General features: G+C 54.6%; 2 protein-coding genes and 1 long non-coding RNA gene across 3 annotated transcripts; all 3 read left to right on the top strand.

Annotated features, from left to right (window-relative positions):
- Positions 1 to 284: 284 nt before the first annotated feature.
- On the top strand, positions 285 to 6,581 carry LOC121158250 (F-box/WD repeat-containing protein 12-like; the record flags this gene model as incomplete). Its single annotated transcript, XM_040982922.1, has 6 exons — positions 285 to 404; positions 2,391 to 2,549; positions 3,411 to 3,621; positions 4,886 to 5,064; positions 5,433 to 5,560; positions 6,276 to 6,581. Coding segments are annotated over 6 exons (906 nt in total), but the record flags the coding sequence as incomplete, so codon positions are not given.
- Positions 6,582 to 8,520: 1,939 nt separating this feature from the next.
- Positions 8,521 to 9,565, top strand: LOC121158252. Its single transcript, XR_005884175.1, has 2 exons — positions 8,521 to 8,734; positions 9,438 to 9,565. It is a non-coding gene; the product is annotated as an uncharacterized LOC121158252 (long non-coding RNA).
- A 16-nt stretch (positions 9,566 to 9,581) lies between these two features.
- LOC121158251 (F-box/WD repeat-containing protein 12-like) lies at positions 9,582 to 17,608 on the top strand (the record flags this gene model as incomplete). Its single annotated transcript, XM_040982923.1, has 6 exons — positions 9,582 to 9,648; positions 10,941 to 11,089; positions 14,442 to 14,600; positions 15,462 to 15,672; positions 16,934 to 17,112; positions 17,481 to 17,608. Coding segments are annotated over exons 1-6 (893 nt in total), but the record flags the coding sequence as incomplete, so codon positions are not given.
- Between the last annotated feature and the right edge of the window lie 454 nt (positions 17,609 to 18,062).

The following is an 18,062-nucleotide window of genomic DNA, read 5'->3' on the forward strand; positions in this document are numbered from 1 at the left end:
CTGCTCCTCTCTCAGAATTTCCTAGCATGTCTGGAGACAGTGTGACTGAAGCAGCCACTGTCAGGAGGAGCCAGAACCACTGCTCCCACCAGACAGTGTGCCAGCACTTGTTCACTGTTGCAGAGTCAAAGGCCAAGGGAAGGCGAGGTGGGATGGCAGCTGCTGGGGGAAGCTGGGCCCCGCCTCCATGGGAAGGCTTTGACCACTTCCATGTTTGCCTTTTCTCCCCTTGACACCCAGCCTGGCCCTTCTCTTTGCAGTGGGTACATGCATGTGGAAAGTGACAGCATGAGTATCGTAGGCATAGAAGCCAGAAGCGTTGGAACGAGTGTTCTGAGGTCATTCTGCTTCAAAGTGGAGCGTGGCTGAGAGGACTGCACCATATCCAAGATATTTTCACTTTGGTAAAAGGGCTTGTAGAGATACAAAGACTGAATGGGTTATGTCATGGGTATTGGGAAAGGAATGAGAAATGCCTAGATGTCGACACTGTCCCAGGCACCGGCAATGGCTTTGCTCTTGAATTCTGTCAGCAAGCCAGTGAAACAGGTGCTATTGTTCCTGCTTTTTACACAAGGAACACAGAATGAGAGAAGGAGCCTGTTAGTAGCCCATCTTGGAGCTGCTGAGCAGCTTGCACAAGCCCATAGAGACAGTAAGAGACAGAGAATGGGTAACTTAAGTGTGTGGGTACTGACAAGTGCACATTGAATGTACTGGGATTATGATGTGTTGTTGTTGTTGTTGTTGTCCAATTCTGTAGTTAAATACATATTTTTCTCTAATCTGTCTTGTGTGCTTTTGTTCACATGAACACGTAGTTTTTGCTGCTGCAGCATTGATAACTATGGTACTGCTTGATGACTTAAGGTCTGCCATTCTTGCTTTAGCCTCAATGGCCCTGCCTGGAATTGGTCAGCATAGGTACTTTGCTTGGGCTAATGAGAATTTCCCAATTGTTAGTTGTAAGCAAAATTGTTAGTTGTAAGGGCTGGGCCGAGGCTGATCCAGGGCTAGGCCGTGGCTGATCCTGGGCTGGGCCATGGCTGGGCTGGGCTGGGCTGGGGCTTGGCCGGGGCAGGGCAGATCTGGGCAGGGGCTGGATCCAGGCATGGGCTGGGTCTAGTCCGGGGCTGGGTCAGGGCTTGGCCGGGACTGATCCAGGACTGGTCCGAGGCTGATTTTGGTCTGGGCCAGGGCTGGGCTGCAGCTGAACCATGGCTGGTTGGGGCGGGGCTGGGCTGGGGCTGCATTGGGGCTGGGCAGGGGTTAGGATGGGGCTGGGTTGGGGTTGGGCCACACTGGGCTGGGGCTGGTCGGGGCTAGGCAAGGGCTGTGTTGAGGCTGGGCCGGTGCTGGGCAGGGGCTGGGTCGAGGCTGGGCAGGGCTGGGCTGGGGCTGGGCTGGGGAGAACTGGGCTTTGACGGGGCTGGTCTGGGGCTGGTCTGGGGCTGGTCTGGGGCTGGTTCGGGGCTGATCCAGGGCTGGGTAGGAGCTGACCATGGCTGGTCCGGGGCTGATTCAGGGCTGGGTCGGGTTCGGAGCCGGGGTTGGGCCAGGGCTAATCCAGGGCTATTGCAGGGCTGGGCAGGGACACAGCATGGTCTGGCCGGGGCTTGGCCAGGGCTGATCCGGGGCTGGACCGGGGCAGAGCTGGGGCTGGGCTGGGGCTGGGCAGGGGCTGAGAAGGGGCTGAGCCGGGGCTGAGCCAGGGGTGGGCCGGTGGTGGGCCGAGGCTGGGCCGGGGTGGGCCCGGGCGGGGCCGGGGCTGAATCAGGGCTGGCAGGGGCTGATCCAGGGCTGGGCCGGGGTTGGGCTGAGGCTGGGCTGGGGCTGGGCAGGGGCTGAGCCAGGGCTGATCCAGGGCTGGGCTGGGGCTGAGCAGGGGCTGGGCAGGGGCTGCGCAGGGGTGGAGCAGGGGCTGGGGTGAGGCTGGGCCGGGGCTGGGCCGGGGTTGAGCAGGGGCTGAGCCAGGGCGGATCCGGGGCTGGGCTGGGGCTTGGCAGGGGCTGGGCAGGGGCGGAGCTGGGGCTGTGCTGGGGCTGGGCCGGGGCTGGGCTGGGTCTGGGCCGAGTCTGGGTTGGGTCTGGGCAGGGGCTTTCTGGGGCTGATATGGGGCTGGACTGGGGATGATCTGGGGCTGGGCAGGGGCTGGCTGGGGCTGGGCTGGGGCTGGGCTGGGGCTGAGCTGGGGCTGAGCCAGGGGTGGGCTTGGGTTTGGCCGGGGCTCGGCAGGGGCTGTGCCGGGGCTGATTCAGGGCTGGCAGGTGCTAATCCATGGCTGGGCCGGGGCTGATACACACAGTACATTCTTATTATTTATAGACATCCCTTCTTCCCCCTGTTCCATGGAACCTGATCATCAGCAGTTGGGTTGTTTCTCTTCGCAGGCAGCCTGTGCTGAGGGGAACCTCTACGCTCTGATGCTGCCTCAGCTGCAGCTGGTCTCCAGAGTGACTGCATTTCCCAATGTTCCCGTGCAGCTCCTGTCTTCTCCTGACTGCCAGTGGGTGTTTGCGTCAAGTCAGAATTCAGACCTTGAGCCGAAGGTCAGTGCTTTGTGAGCCCTTCTCGTTGGAGCCTGGCTTCCTGGGAGGAGGAAAAGGCTCTGTACTCCAGGAGTTGTGAGCTGTGGACTCAAGGCAGCTGCTTGTGCAGGAGCATAGGCACAGCCTGGCGGGTGGAGCCTGCTGGAGTGTTGCTCACTGTGAGTTGCATTCTGTCCTTTGCCCAGGTCTGTTCACCCTAGCAGAGTCCACTCCTGGACCTGGCTCATGCCACTGCAGCCTGTGCTTTTTGGCTGTGAGTCGGCTGAGTAGGGGTCGATTCAGAACAGTTGGGGGTCCGAGGATCTTGGTGGAACTTCTCAGGAACTGCTTGAGTGTCTGAAAGTTAGGAGGGGTGGGCAGGTCAGGTGTGGAGAATATCCTGGTGGCACGGAAGGTGCGTGCACTGATGCAGAAGGCAGTGTTGCAGCTGGGCTGTGTTCCTTGTGTTGCATTTGTGAGTGGGTGCCTCATCCCCATCCTCTGCGTGCCCGGGAGTTAGAGTTCTGACTCCATGTAGACACACACGCCTGTTCATGTGCAGGAGGCGAGCTGCCTGATTGACGACAGGAAGCAGACTGCTGGCTGTAGTGTGTCAAAGAAGGCGGTCAGAGCAAGGAGAGTGGCAGGGCTGGAAGGGCTGAGAGCTTCATCAGGCCTGCAAGTGAGGCGTGAGTGGTCAAGGAAGAGCAGCTGAGTGCAGGGAGGCCACCGGTCGGGTCTGATGTGGAAAGCATGTGCAGCTGGCCTGGGCCGCCCCACAAGATGCATGTGGGCGTGAGAAGCGGCGGTGCTGTGTGCTTGGGTGCTGCCGTGTGCTTGGCTCTGGGAAGCCGCGTGACTGTGTAGGGGTGTCTTCCCCAGGTGTTCCACACAGCCTCTCTGGTGTACCCATTGGACGATGAGCCTCCCGTCTTGACCACCTTCTCCAGCTGCCTGAGACCCCAAGCCTGCTGGGCTCCTGCTGAGGCGGCCAGGTTGATTGTCATGCACCCAGATGGCAATAGCATGCAGCTGGTGGTCAGCACCTATGAGCTAAGGGCCAAGAAGTCCAAGCAAGAAGTGGAGATTGTGGGTAAGGGTCCCTGTGCTGGTCCCAGCAGGCCAGCAGGTGTGTCCCCACCACTGCAGCATGACTCTTTGCCAGTTTCCCTTTGGGAAAGACTCAGGAGATGGTAGAGTGGCCTCCTGCTGTGATTTGATGCACTGGTTGAGTAGTGGTGCACTTGGTTTGAGTTTGGCACCCTGTGTGGCCCTGGCATTCAGATGCTCTTAGCCTGCCCTCTCCTGACTTACCTTTCTGCCTCCATTACTCTGATTGCCCTTTCCTCCAATGAAAGGCCCTCTACTCTATTTCCCAGGCCTTGCATTGCTCCCCCAAACCTTCCTTACGATTCTCCCATGTTTTCTATTGTATTCTACCCATTTGTTTTCATGTCCATAATTTGACCAACATTTGCACTCTGAGATTCCTGGCAGCTGAGGGAAAATGCAAAAAAAAAAAAAAAAAAAAAAAAAAGAACGTGTGTAACACATCCTGTGACTGATATGGGAAAACATGGAATCTTCACAAGGACATTTTTTTTTTCTTGGTCAAAAGGAATCCTACACAGTACAAAGGACAGTTTCCTCAGCAGTAATTTTTAGCAGATGTCATCCATGTCACATAGGTGTCCTGTGGCCATTTCTGACATGACCTAGACATACCTGGGAGGAAGCACAGAAGGAAGAGAGCCGCATTTCTTCATAGTCCAAGTTGGTATCCCTGTCCCAAAATATTTACACCTGGAAGTGTTTTGATTCTTGGATTTTCCACCTTGATTTTGGAATGTTTACCTGATATACAGTGAGTTATCTTGGGCATGGGACCTAAGACTAAACAGAAGATTAAAGTGTTTCATATATGTTTTAAACCTATGACCTAATAATAATCCCATAAGGACTTTATTTAATAAGTGCTCTAAGTCATTTTGTACGTGTTAATCCATCAGAGGTCAAGCGTGGCGTTTTCTGTTTGTGCCTCATCATGTTGACACAGTGTTAGATTTTGGATATTTGGGTTAGAGCTATTCAACCCTTCCTCCGTGTTGCGTGTTGTGCTAGTCGCTTCCACACACACAGAGGACATTGAGTCTTGCTGCTGCTCGTCAGTGAGCCATAAGCAGCAGTAGTTTTGAGCTGCCGCCTGGGGGACTTGGTAGAAGAATTGCATGGATTAGGATTGAATGCAGGTCTAACTGCAAAGCTGTTTGTTTTTTCAGTGTACCACATGTCTTAGGTGAGGCCTGTGTCTGTATCAGGGAAACCCACCTGTTTTTCTCTTTTTTAATTTCAAAAAGTACAACAGATTGCCAGCTTCCTGTTGCCAGACAGCGTAAAGCCTCCAAACCTCATGAGGAGCCATGGCTCGCAGGTGCTCCTGCTGGTCTCGGGACTGCAGCTGGTGCTGTTCAGCATCCACGGCCTGCAGCTGGCAGCCTTCCAGGACCACCAGAGGCCCATCACGTCCGTGTGGGTGGTGAGTACCTGCCCCTGCCATGTCATAGCTCCCACCTTTGGTAGTCTACCCCTTGATATTTTTCTCTTTGAAGACTTCTTTCTTTGAAAATCAGAGAAAGAAGACAGAGAAAGAGGTCTTCCATCCACTGAGTCACTCTCCAAGCAGCTGCAATAGGCAGGATTGGTCCAGGATGTAGCCGGGAGCCCATACTTCTAGGTCTTCCTCTTGGGTGGCAGGGGCCCAAGTTCTTGGACCATCTTGTGCTGCTTTCCCAGATCTATTGGCAGGGAGCTGTGTCAGTAGAGGACTCTGTAGTGTGGGATGCCTGTGTTCCAAGTGGTTTAAGCTGCCACATCATGCCGGCCCTCTTGACTTTTCATTTCCAGGACCCAAGCCGAGTAATCACCTCATCGCTTGATCTCTCTTTGCGTGTCTATGTGTGGAAGAAGGAGAACAAGTTCCCGGTCCTCAAGAGCTGCTATCACTTGCTTGGGGGATCTCACCGATGGGCCAGGTAATTGTTTCTGTTCTTCCTTACTTTGCCTATAAAATGACTTTGCATGGCATGCTCAAAAAGTGTTTGACAAGGAAATATTGCAAGGGTGTTCTAGAATTTGAAGACCTAGATAGACCCAGTCAATGGGCAAATGACTGGTCACATTCTGTTCCCTGTTAGGAAACCAGCTTGCTAACCAAGGCTGTGCATCTGTAGTGTGCAAACTACCTCATACAGCTGGCATTGCACCTGTGTTGCAGATGAAAACGAACATATAGATGTGGATGCGTTCCCTAGAGATGGCAGCCAGACCTGTGCTAGGTCCTGATTCTGACTTTATGGAAGAAAACAAGTGTACCTTTCCAGCTCACGTAGTTCATCTCCTTCATCAAAGAAATCATCTGACTCATAGGAATTGACAATTCTAAATTGTGGGGCGCTAGCTTAGAATTGCTGAGATGAGACCAGTCCCCCTGCTCCTCTCTCAGAATTTCCTAGCATGTCTGGAGACAGTGTGACTGAAGCAGCCACTGTCAGGAGGAGCCAGAACCACTGCTCCCACCAGACAGTGTGCCAGCACTTGTTCACTGTTGCAGAGTCAAAGGCCAAGGGAAGGCGAGGTGGGATGGCAGCTGCTGGGGGAAGCTGGGCCCCGCCTCCATGGGAAGGCTTTGACCACTTCCATGTTTGCCTTTTCTCCCCTTGACACCCAGCCTGGCCCTTCTCTTTGCAGTGGGTACATGCATGTGGAAAGTGACAGCATGAGTATCGTAGGCATAGAAGCCAGAAGCGTTGGAACGAGTGTTCTGAGGTCATTCTGCTTCAAAGTGGAGCGTGGCTGAGAGGACTGCACCATATCCAAGATATTTTCACTTTGGTAAAAGGGCTTGTAGAGATACAAAGACTGAATGGGTTATGTCATGGGTATTGGGAAAGGAATGAGAAATGCCTAGATGTCGACACTGTCCCAGGCACCGGCAATGGCTTTGCTCTTGAATTCTGTCAGCAAGCCAGTGAAACAGGTGCTATTGTTCCTGCTTTTTACACAAGGAACACAGAATGAGAGAAGGAGCCTGTTAGTAGCCCATCTTGGAGCTGCTGAGCAGCTTGCACAAGCCCATAGAGACAGTAAGAGACAGAGAATGGGTAACTTAAGTGTGTGGGTACTGACAAGTGCACATTGAATGTACTGGGATTATGATGTGTTGTTGTTGTTGTTGTTGTCCAATTCTGTAGTTAAATACATATTTTTCTCTAATCTGTCTTGTGTGCTTTTGTTCACATGAACACGTAGTTTTTGCTGCTGCAGCATTGGTAACTATGGTACTGCTTGATGACTTAAGGTCTGCCATTCTTGCTTTAGCCTCAATGGCCCTGCCTGGAATTGGTCAGCATAGGTACTTTGCTTGGGCTAATGAGAATTTCCCAATTGTTAGTTGTAAGCAAAATTGTTAGTTGTAAGGGCTGGGCCGAGGCTGATCCAGGGCTAGGCCGTGGCTGATCCTGGGCTGGGCCATGGCTGGGCTGGGCTGGGCTGGGGCTTGGCCGGGGCAGGGCAGATCTGGGCAGGGGCTGGATCCAGGCATGGGCTGGGTCTAGTCCGGGGCTGGGTCAGGGCTTGGCCGGGACTGATCCAGGACTGGTCCGAGGCTGATTTTGGTCTGGGCCAGGGCTGGGCTGCAGCTGAACCATGGCTGGTTGGGGCGGGGCTGGGCTGGGGCTGCATTGGGGCTGGGCAGGGGTTAGGATGGGGCTGGGTTGGGGTTGGGCCACACTGGGCTGGGGCTGGTCGGGGCTAGGCAAGGGCTGTGTTGAGGCTGGGCCGGTGCTGGGCAGGGGCTGGGTCGAGGCTGGGCAGGGCTGGGCTGGGGCTGGGCTGGGGAGAACTGGGCTTTGACGGGGCTGGTCTGGGGCTGGTCTGGGGCTGGTCTGGGGCTGGTCTGGGGCTGGTTCGGGGCTGATCCAGGGCTGGGTAGGAGCTGACCATGGCTGGTCCGGGGCTGATTCAGGGCTGGGTCGGGTTCGGAGCCGGGGTTGGGCCAGGGCTAATCCAGGGCTATTGCAGGGCTGGGCAGGGACACAGCATGGTCTGGCCGGGGCTTGGCCAGGGCTGATCCGGGGCTGGACCGGGGCAGAGCTGGGGCTGGGCTGGGGCTGGGCAGGGGCTGAGAAGGGGCTGAGCCGGGGCTGAGCCAGGGGTGGGCCGGTGGTGGGCCGAGGCTGGGCCGGGGTGGGCCCGGGCGGGGCCGGGGCTGAATCAGGGCTGGCAGGGGCTGATCCAGGGCTGGGCCGGGGTTGGGCTGAGGCTGGGCTGGGGCTGGGCAGGGGCTGAGCCAGGGCTGATCCAGGGCTGGGCTGGGGCTGAGCAGGGGCTGGGCAGGGGCTGCGCAGGGGTGGAGCAGGGGCTGGGGTGAGGCTGGGCCGGGGCTGGGCCGGGGTTGAGCAGGGGCTGAGCCAGGGCGGATCCGGGGCTGGGCTGGGGCTTGGCAGGGGCTGGGCAGGGGCGGAGCTGGGGCTGTGCTGGGGCTGGGCCGGGGCTGGGCTGGGTCTGGGCCGAGTCTGGGTTGGGTCTGGGCAGGGGCTTTCTGGGGCTGATATGGGGCTGGACTGGGGATGATCTGGGGCTGGGCAGGGGCTGGGCTGGGGCTGGGCTGGGGCTGGGCTGGGGCTGAGCTGGGGCTGAGCCAGGGGTGGGCTTGGGTTTGGCCGGGGCTCGGCAGGGGCTGTGCCGGGGCTGATTCAGGGCTGGCAGGTGCTAATCCATGGCTGGGCCGGGGCTGATACACACAGTACATTCTTATTATTTATAGACATCCCTTCTTCCCCCTGTTCCATGGAACCTGATCATCAGCAGTTGGGTTGTTTCTCTTCGCAGGCAGCCTGTGCTGAGGGGAACCTCTACGCTCTGATGCTGCCTCAGCTGCAGCTGGTCTCCAGAGTGACTGCATTTCCCAATGTTCCCGTGCAGCTCCTGTCTTCTCCTGACTGCCAGTGGGTGTTTGCGTCAAGTCAGAATTCAGACCTTGAGCCGAAGGTCAGTGCTTTGTGAGCCCTTCTCGTTGGAGCCTGGCTTCCTGGGAGGAGGAAAAGGCTCTGTACTCCAGGAGTTGTGAGCTGTGGACTCAAGGCAGCTGCTTGTGCAGGAGCATAGGCACAGCCTGGCGGGTGGAGCCTGCTGGAGTGTTGCTCACTGTGAGTTGCATTCTGTCCTTTGCCCAGGTCTGTTCACCCTAGCAGAGTCCACTCCTGGACCTGGCTCATGCCACTGCAGCCTGTGCTTTTTGGCTGTGAGTCGGCTGAGTAGGGGTCGATTCAGAACAGTTGGGGGTCCGAGGATCTTGGTGGAACTTCTCAGGAACTGCTTGAGTGTCTGAAAGTTAGGAGGGGTGGGCAGGTCAGGTGTGGAGAATATCCTGGTGGCACGGAAGGTGCGTGCACTGATGCAGAAGGCAGTGTTGCAGCTGGGCTGTGTTCCTTGTGTTGCATTTGTGAGTGGGTGCCTCATCCCCATCCTCTGCGTGCCCGGGAGTTAGAGTTCTGACTCCATGTAGACACACACGCCTGTTCATGTGCAGGAGGCGAGCTGCCTGATTGACGACAGGAAGCAGACTGCTGGCTGTAGTGTGTCAAAGAAGGCGGTCAGAGCAAGGAGAGTGGCAGGGCTGGAAGGGCTGAGAGCTTCATCAGGCCTGCAAGTGAGGCGTGAGTGGTCAAGGAAGAGCAGCTGAGTGCAGGGAGGCCACCGGTCGGGTCTGATGTGGAAAGCATGTGCAGCTGGCCTGGGCCGCCCCACAAGATGCATGTGGGCGTGAGAAGCGGCGGTGCTGTGTGCTTGGGTGCTGCCGTGTGCTTGGCTCTGGGAAGCCGCGTGACTGTGTAGGGGTGTCTTCCCCAGGTGTTCCACACAGCCTCTCTGGTGTACCCATTGGACGATGAGCCTCCCGTCTTGACCACCTTCTCCAGCTGCCTGAGACCCCAAGCCTGCTGGGCTCCTGCTGAGGCGGCCAGGTTGATTGTCATGCACCCAGATGGCAATAGCATGCAGCTGGTGGTCAGCACCTATGAGCTAAGGGCCAAGAAGTCCAAGCAAGAAGTGGAGATTGTGGGTAAGGGTCCCTGTGCTGGTCCCAGCAGGCCAGCAGGTGTGTCCCCACCACTGCAGCATGACTCTTTGCCAGTTTCCCTTTGGGAAAGACTCAGAAGATGGTAGAGTGGCCTCCTGCTGTGATTTGATGCACTGGTTGAGTAGTGGTGCACTTGGTTTGAGTTTGGCACCCTGTGTGGCCCTGGCATTCAGATGCTCTTAGCCTGCCCTCTCCTGACTTACCTTTCTGCCTCCATTACTCTGATTGCCCTTTCCTCCAATGAAAGGCCCTCTACTCTATTTCCCAGGCCTTGCATTGCTCCCCCAAACCTTCCTTACGATTCTCCCATGTTTTCTATTGTATTCTACCCATTTGTTTTCATGTCCATAATTTGACCAACATTTGCACTCTGAGATTCCTGGCAGCTGAGGGAAAATGCAAAAAAAAAAAAAAAAAAAAAAAAAGAACGTGTGTAACACATCCTGTGACTGATATGGGAAAACATGGAATCTTCACAAGGACATTTTTTTTTTCTTGGTCAAAAGGAATCCTACACAGTACAAAGGACAGTTTCCTCAGCAGTAATTTTTAGCAGATGTCATCCATGTCACATAGGTGTCCTGTGGCCATTTCTGACATGACCTAGACATACCTGGGAGGAAGCACAGAAGGAAGAGAGCCGCATTTCTTCATAGTCCAAGTTGGTATCCCTGTCCCAAAATATTTACACCTGGAAGTGTTTTGATTCTTGGATTTTCCACCTTGATTTTGGAATGTTTACCTGATATACAGTGAGTTATCTTGGGCATGGGACCTAAGACTAAACAGAAGATTAAAGTGTTTCATATATGTTTTAAACCTATGACCTAATAATAATCCCATAAGGACTTTATTTAATAAGTGCTCTAAGTCATTTTGTACGTGTTAATCCATCAGAGGTCAAGCGTGGCGTTTTCTGTTTGTGCCTCATCATGTTGACACAGTGTTAGATTTTGGATATTTGGGTTAGAGCTATTCAACCCCTCCTCCGTGTTGCGTGTTGTGCTAGTCGCTTCCACACACACAGAGGACATTGAGTCTGCTGCTGCTCGTCAGTGAGCCATAAGCAGCAGTAGTTTTGAGCTGCCGCCTGGGGGACTTGGTAGAAGAATTGCATGGATTAGGATTGAATGCAGGTCTAACTGCAAAGCTGTTTGTTTTTTCAGTGTACCACATGTCTTAGGTGAGGCCTGTGTCTGTATCAGGGAAACCCACCTGTTTTTCTCTTTTTTAATTTCAAAAAGTACAACAGATTGCCAGCTTCCTGTTGCCAGACAGCGTAAAGCCTCCAAACCTCATGAGGAGCCATGGCTCGCAGGTGCTCCTGCTGGTCTCGGGACTGCAGCTGGTGCTGTTCAGCATCCACGGCCTGCAGCTGGCAGCCTTCCAGGACCACCAGAGGCCCATCACGTCCGTGTGGGTGGTGAGTACCTGCCCCTGCCATGTCATAGCTCCCACCTTTGGTAGTCTACCCCTTGATATTTTTCTCTTTGAAGACTTCTTTCTTTGAAAATCAGAGAAAGAAGACAGAGAAAGAGGTCTTCCATCCACTGAGTCACTCTCCAAGCAGCTGCAATAGGCAGGATTGGTCCAGGATGTAGCCGGGAGCCCATACTTCTAGGTCTTCCTCTTGGGTGGCAGGGGCCCAAGTTCTTGGACCATCTTGTGCTGCTTTCCCAGATCTATTGGCAGGGAGCTGTGTCAGTAGAGGACTCTGTAGTGTGGGATGCCTGTGTTCCAAGTGGTTTAAGCTGCCACATCATGCCGGCCCTCTTGACTTTTCATTTCCAGGACCCAAGCCGAGTAATCACCTCATCGCTTGATCTCTCTTTGCGTGTCTATGTGTGGAAGAAGGAGAACAAGTTCCCGGTCCTCAAGAGCTGCTATCACTTGCTTGGGGGATCTCACCGATGGGCCAGGTAATTGTTTCTGTTCTTCCTTACTTTGCCTATAAAATGACTTTGCATGGCATGCTCAAAAAGTGTTTGACAAGGAAATATTGCAAGGGTGTTCTAGAATTTGAAGACCTAGATAGACCCAGTCAATGGGCAAATGACTGGTCACATTCTGTTCCCTGTTAGGAAACCAGCTTGCTAACCAAGGCTGTGCATCTGTAGTGTGCAAACTACCTCATACAGCTGGCATTGCACCTGTGTTGCAGATGAAAACGAACATATAGATGTGGATGCGTTCCCTAGAGATGGCAGCCAGACCTGTGCTAGGTCCTGATTCTGACTTTATGGAAGAAAACAAGTGTACCTTTCCAGCTCACGTAGTTCATCTCCTTCATCAAAGAAATCATCTGACTCATAGGAATTGACAATTCTAAATTGTGGGGCGCTAGCTTAGAATTGCTGAGATGAGACCAGTCCCCCTGCTCCTCTCTCAGAATTTCCTAGCATGTCTGGAGACAGTGTGACTGAAGCAGCCACTGTCAGGAGGAGCCAGAACCACTGCTCCCACCAGACAGTGTGCCAGCACTTGTTCACTGTTGCAGAGTCAAAGGCCAAGGGAAGGCGAGGTGGGATGGCAGCTGCTGGGGGAAGCTGGGCCCCGCCTCCATGGGAAGGCTTTGACCACTTCCATGTTTGCCTTTTCTCCCCTTGACACCCAGCCTGGCCCTTCTCTTTGCAGTGGGTACATGCATGTGGAAAGTGACAGCATGAGTATCGTAGGCATAGAAGCCAGAAGCGTTGGAACGAGTGTTCTGAGGTCATTCTGCTTCAAAGTGGAGCGTGGCTGAGAGGACTGCACCATATCCAAGATATTTTCACTTTGGTAAAAGGGCTTGTAGAGATACAAAGACTGAATGGGTTATGTCATGGGTATTGGGAAAGGAATGAGAAATGCCTAGATGTCGACACTGTCCCAGGCACCGGCAATGGCTTTGCTCTTGAATTCTGTCAGCAAGCCAGTGAAACAGGTGCTATTGTTCCTGCTTTTTACACAAGGAACACAGAATGAGAGAAGGAGCCTGTTAGTAGCCCATCTTGGAGCTGCTGAGCAGCTTGCACAAGCCCATAGAGACAGTAAGAGACAGAGAATGGGTAACTTAAGTGTGTGGGTACTGACAAGTGCACATTGAATGTACTGGGATTATGATGTGTTGTTGTTGTTGTTGTTGTCCAATTCTGTAGTTAAATACATATTTTTCTCTAATCTGTCTTGTGTGCTTTTGTTCACATGAACACGTAGTTTTTGCTGCTGCAGCATTGGTAACTATGGTACTGCTTGATGACTTAAGGTCTGCCATTCTTGCTTTAGCCTCAATGGCCCTGCCTGGAATTGGTCAGCATAGGTACTTTGCTTGGGCTAATGAGAATTTCCCAATTGTTAGTTGTAAGCAAAATTGTTAGTTGTAAGGGCTGGGCCGAGGCTGATCCAGGGCTAGGCCGTGGCTGATCCTGGGCTGGGCCATGGCTGGGCTGGGCTGGGCTGGGGCTTGGCCGGGGCAGGGCAGATCTGGGCAGGGGCTGGATCCAGGCATGGGCTGGGTCTAGTCCGGGGCTGGGTCAGGGCTTGGCCGGGACTGATCCAGGACTGGTCCGAGGCTGATTTTGGTCTGGGCCAGGGCTGGGCTGCAGCTGAACCATGGCTGGTTGGGGCGGGGCTGGGCTGGGGCTGCATTGGGGCTGGGCAGGGGTTAGGATGGGGCTGGGTTGGGGTTGGGCCACACTGGGCTGGGGCTGGTCGGGGCTAGGCAAGGGCTGTGTTGAGGCTGGGCCGGTGCTGGGCAGGGGCTGGGTCGAGGCTGGGCAGGGCTGGGCTGGGGCTGGGCTGGGGAGAACTGGGCTTTGACGGGGCTGGTCTGGGGCTGGTCTGGGGCTGGTCTGGGGCTGGTCTGGGGCTGGTTCGGGGCTGATCCAGGGCTGGGTAGGAGCTGACCATGGCTGGTCCGGGGCTGATTCAGGGCTGGGTCGGGTTCGGAGCCGGGGTTGGGCCAGGGCTAATCCAGGGCTATTGCAGGGCTGGGCAGGGACACAGCATGGTCTGGCCGGGGCTTGGCCAGGGCTGATCCGGGGCTGGACCGGGGCAGAGCTGGGGCTGGGCTGGGGCTGGGCAGGGGCTGAGAAGGGGCTGAGCCGGGGCTGAGCCAGGGGTGGGCCGGTGGTGGGCCGAGGCTGGGCCGGGGTGGGCCCGGGCGGGGCCGGGGCTGAATCAGGGCTGGCAGGGGCTGATCCAGGGCTGGGCCGGGGTTGGGCTGAGGCTGGGCTGGGGCTGGGCAGGGGCTGAGCCAGGGCTGAGCCAGGGCTGGGCTGGGGCTGAGCAGGGGCTGGGCAGGGGCTGCGCAGGGGTGGAGCAGGGGCTGGGGTGAGGCTGGGCCGGGGCTGGGCCGGGGTTGAGCAGGGGCTGAGCCAGGGCGGATCCGGGCTGGGCTGGGGCTTGGCAGGGGCTGGGCAGGGGCGGAGCTGGGGCTGTGCTGGGGCTGGGCCGGGGCTGGGCTGGGTCTGGGCCGAGTCTGGGTTGGGTCTGGGCAGGGGCTTTCTGGGGCTGATATGGGGCTGGACTGGGGATGATCTGGGGCTGGGCAGGGGCTGGGCTGGGGCTGGGCTGGGGCTGGGCTGGGGCTGAGCTGGGGCTGAGCCAGGGGTGGGCTTGGGTTTGGCCGGGGCTCGGCAGGGGCTGTGCCGGGGCTGATTCAGGGCTGGCAGGTGCTAATCCATGGCTGGGCCGGGGCTGATACACACAGTACATTCTTATTATTTATAGACATCCCTTCTTCCCCCTGTTCCATGGAACCTGATCATCAGCAGTTGGGTTGTTTCTCTTCGCAGGCAGCCTGTGCTGAGGGGAACCTCTACGCTCTGATGCTGCCTCAGCTGCAGCTGGTCTCCAGAGTGACTGCATTTCCCAATGTTCCCGTGCAGCTCCTGTCTTCTCCTGACTGCCAGTGGGTGTTTGCGTCAAGTCAGAATTCAGACCTTGAGCCGAAGGTCAGTGCTTTGTGAGCCCTTCTCGTTGGAGCCTGGCTTCCTGGGAGGAGGAAAAGGCTCTGTACTCCAGGAGTTGTGAGCTGTGGACTCAAGGCAGCTGCTTGTGCAGGAGCATAGGCACAGCCTGGCGGGTGGAGCCTGCTGGAGTGTTGCTCACTGTGAGTTGCATTCTGTCCTTTGCCCAGGTCTGTTCACCCTAGCAGAGTCCACTCCTGGACCTGGCTCATGCCACTGCAGCCTGTGCTTTTTGGCTGTGAGTCGGCTGAGTAGGGGTCGATTCAGAACAGTTGGGGGTCCGAGGATCTTGGTGGAACTTCTCAGGAACTGCTTGAGTGTCTGAAAGTTAGGAGGGGTGGGCAGGTCAGGTGTGGAGAATATCCTGGTGGCACGGAAGGTGCGTGCACTGATGCAGAAGGCAGTGTTGCAGCTGGGCTGTGTTCCTTGTGTTGCATTTGTGAGTGGGTGCCTCATCCCCATCCTCTGCGTGCCCGGGAGTTAGAGTTCTGACTCCATGTAGACACACACGCCTGTTCATGTGCAGGAGGCGAGCTGCCTGATTGACGACAGGAAGCAGACTGCTGGCTGTAGTGTGTCAAAGAAGGCGGTCAGAGCAAGGAGAGTGGCAGGGCTGGAAGGGCTGAGAGCTTCATCAGGCCTGCAAGTGAGGCGTGAGTGGTCAAGGAAGAGCAGCTGAGTGCAGGGAGGCCACCGGTCGGGTCTGATGTGGAAAGCATGTGCAGCTGGCCTGGGCCGCCCCACAAGATGCATGTGGGCGTGAGAAGCGGCGGTGCTGTGTGCTTGGGTGCTGCCGTGTGCTTGGCTCTGGGAAGCCGCGTGACTGTGTAGGGGTGTCTTCCCCAGGTGTTCCACACAGCCTCTCTGGTGTACCCATTGGACGATGAGCCTCCCGTCTTGACCACCTTCTCCAGCTGCCTGAGACCCCAAGCCTGCTGGGCTCCTGCTGAGGCGGCCAGGTTGATTGTCATGCACCCAGATGGCAATAGCATGCAGCTGGTGGTCAGCACCTATGAGCTAAGGGCCAAGAAGTCCAAGCAAGAAGTGGAGATTGTGGGTAAGGGTCCCTGTGCTGGTCCCAGCAGGCCAGCAGGTGTGTCCCCACCACTGCAGCATGACTCTTTGCCAGTTTCCCTTTGGGAAAGACTCAGGAGATGGTAGAGTGGCCTCCTGCTGTGATTTGATGCACTGGTTGAGTAGTGGTGCACTTGGTTTGAGTTTGGCACCCTGTGTGGCCCTGGCATTCAGATGCTCTTAGCCTGCCCTCTCCTGACTTACCTTTCTGCCTCCATTACTCTGATTGCCCTTTCCTCCAATGAAAGGCCCTCTACTCTATTTCCCAGGCCTTGCATTGCTCCCCCAAACCTTCCTTACGATTCTCCCATGTTTTCTATTGTATTCTACCCATTTGTTTTCATGTCCATAATTTGACCAACATTTGCACTCTGAGATTCCTGGCAGCTGAGGGAAAATGCAAAAAAAAAAAAAAAAAAAAAAAGAACGTGTGTAACACATCCTGTGACTGATATGGGAAAACATGGAATCTTCACAAGGACATTTTTTTTTTCTTGGTCAAAAGGAATCCTACACAGTACAAAGGACAGTTTCCTCAGCAGTAATTTTTAGCAGATGTCATCCATGTCACATAGGTGTCCTGTGGCCATTTCTGACATGACCTAGACATACCTGGGAGGAAGCACAGAAGGAAGAGAGCCGCATTTCTTCATAGTCCAAGTTGGTATCCCTGTCCCAAAATATTTACACCTGGAAGTGTTTTGATTCTTGGATTTTCCACCTTGATTTTGGAATGTTTACCTGATATACAGTGAGTTATCTTGGGCATGGGACCTAAGACTAAACAGAAGATTAAAGTGTTTCATATATGTTTTAAACCTATGGCCTAATAATAATCCCATAAGGACTTTATTTAATAAGTGCTCTAAGTCATTTTGTACGTGTTAATCCATCAGAGGTCAAGCGTGGCGTTTTCTGTTTGTGCCTCATCATGTTGACACAGTGTTAGATTTTGGATATTTGGGTTAGAGCTATTCAACCCTTCCTCCGTGTTGCGTGTTGTGCTAGTCGCTTCCACACACACAGAGGACATTGAGTCTTGCTGCTGCTCGTCAGTGAGCCATAAGCAGCAGTAGTTTTGAGCTGCCGCCTGGGGGACTTGGTAGAAGAATTGCATGGATTAGGATTGAATGCAGGTCTAACTGCAAAGCTGTTTGTTTTTTCAGTGTACCACATGTCTTAGGTGAGGCCTGTGTCTGTATCAGGGAAACCCACCTGTTTTTCTCTTTTTTAATTTCAAAAAGTACAACAGATTGCCAGCTTCCTGTTGCCAGACAGCGTAAAGCCTCCAAACCTCATGAGGAGCCATGGCTCGCAGGTGCTCCTGCTGGTCTCGGGACTGCAGCTGGTGCTGTTCAGCATCCACGGCCTGCAGCTGGCAGCCTTCCAGGACCACCAGAGGCCCATCACGTCCGTGTGGGTGGTGAGTACCTGCCCCTGCCATGTCATAGCTCCCACCTTTGGTAGTCTACCCCTTGATATTTTTCTCTTTGAAGACTTCTTTCTTTGAAAATCAGAGAAAGAAGACAGAGAAAGAGGTCTTCCATCCACTGAGTCACTCTCCAAGCAGCTGCAATAGGCAGGATTGGTCCAGGATGTAGCCGGGAGCCCATACTTCTAGGTCTTCCTCTTGGGTGGCAGGGGCCCAAGTTCTTGGACCATCTTGTGCTGCTTTCCCAGATCTATTGGCAGGGAGCTGTGTCAGTAGAGGACTCTGTAGTGTGGGATGCCTGTGTTCCAAGTGGTTTAAGCTGCCACATCATGCCGGCCCTCTTGACTTTTCATTTCCAGGACCCAAGCCGAGTAATCACCTCATCGCTTGATCTCTCTTTGCGTGTCTATGTGTGGAAGAAGGAGAACAAGTTCCCGGTCCTCAAGAGCTGCTATCACTTGCTTGGGGGATCTCACCGATGGGCCAGGTAATTGTTTCTGTTCTTCCTTACTTTGCCTATAAAATGACTTTGCATGGCATGCTCAAAAAGTGTTTGACAAGGAAATATTGCAAGGGTGTTCTAGAATTTGAAGACCTAGATAGACCCAGTCAATGGGCAAATGACTGGTCACATTCTGTTCCCTGTTAGGAAACCAGCTTGCTAACCAAGGCTGTGCATCTGTAGTGTGCAAACTACCTCATACAGCTGGCATTGCACCTGTGTTGCAGATGAAAACGAACATATAGATGTGGATGCGTTCCCTAGAGATGGCAGCCAGACCTGTGCTAGGTCCTGATTCTGACTTTATGGAAGAAAACAAGTGTACCTTTCCAGCTCACGTAGTTCATCTCCTTCATCAAAGAAATCATCTGACTCATAGGAATTGACAATTCTAAATTGTGGGGCGCTAGCTTAGAATTGCTGAGATGAGACCAGTCCC

This window comes from Ochotona curzoniae, unplaced genomic scaffold, assembly GCF_017591425.1.
Source record: "Ochotona curzoniae isolate NIBS_2020 unplaced genomic scaffold, NIBS_Ocur_1.0 contig_3791, whole genome shotgun sequence".
In the NCBI taxonomy this organism is placed as follows: Eukaryota; Metazoa; Chordata; class Mammalia; order Lagomorpha; family Ochotonidae; genus Ochotona; species Ochotona curzoniae.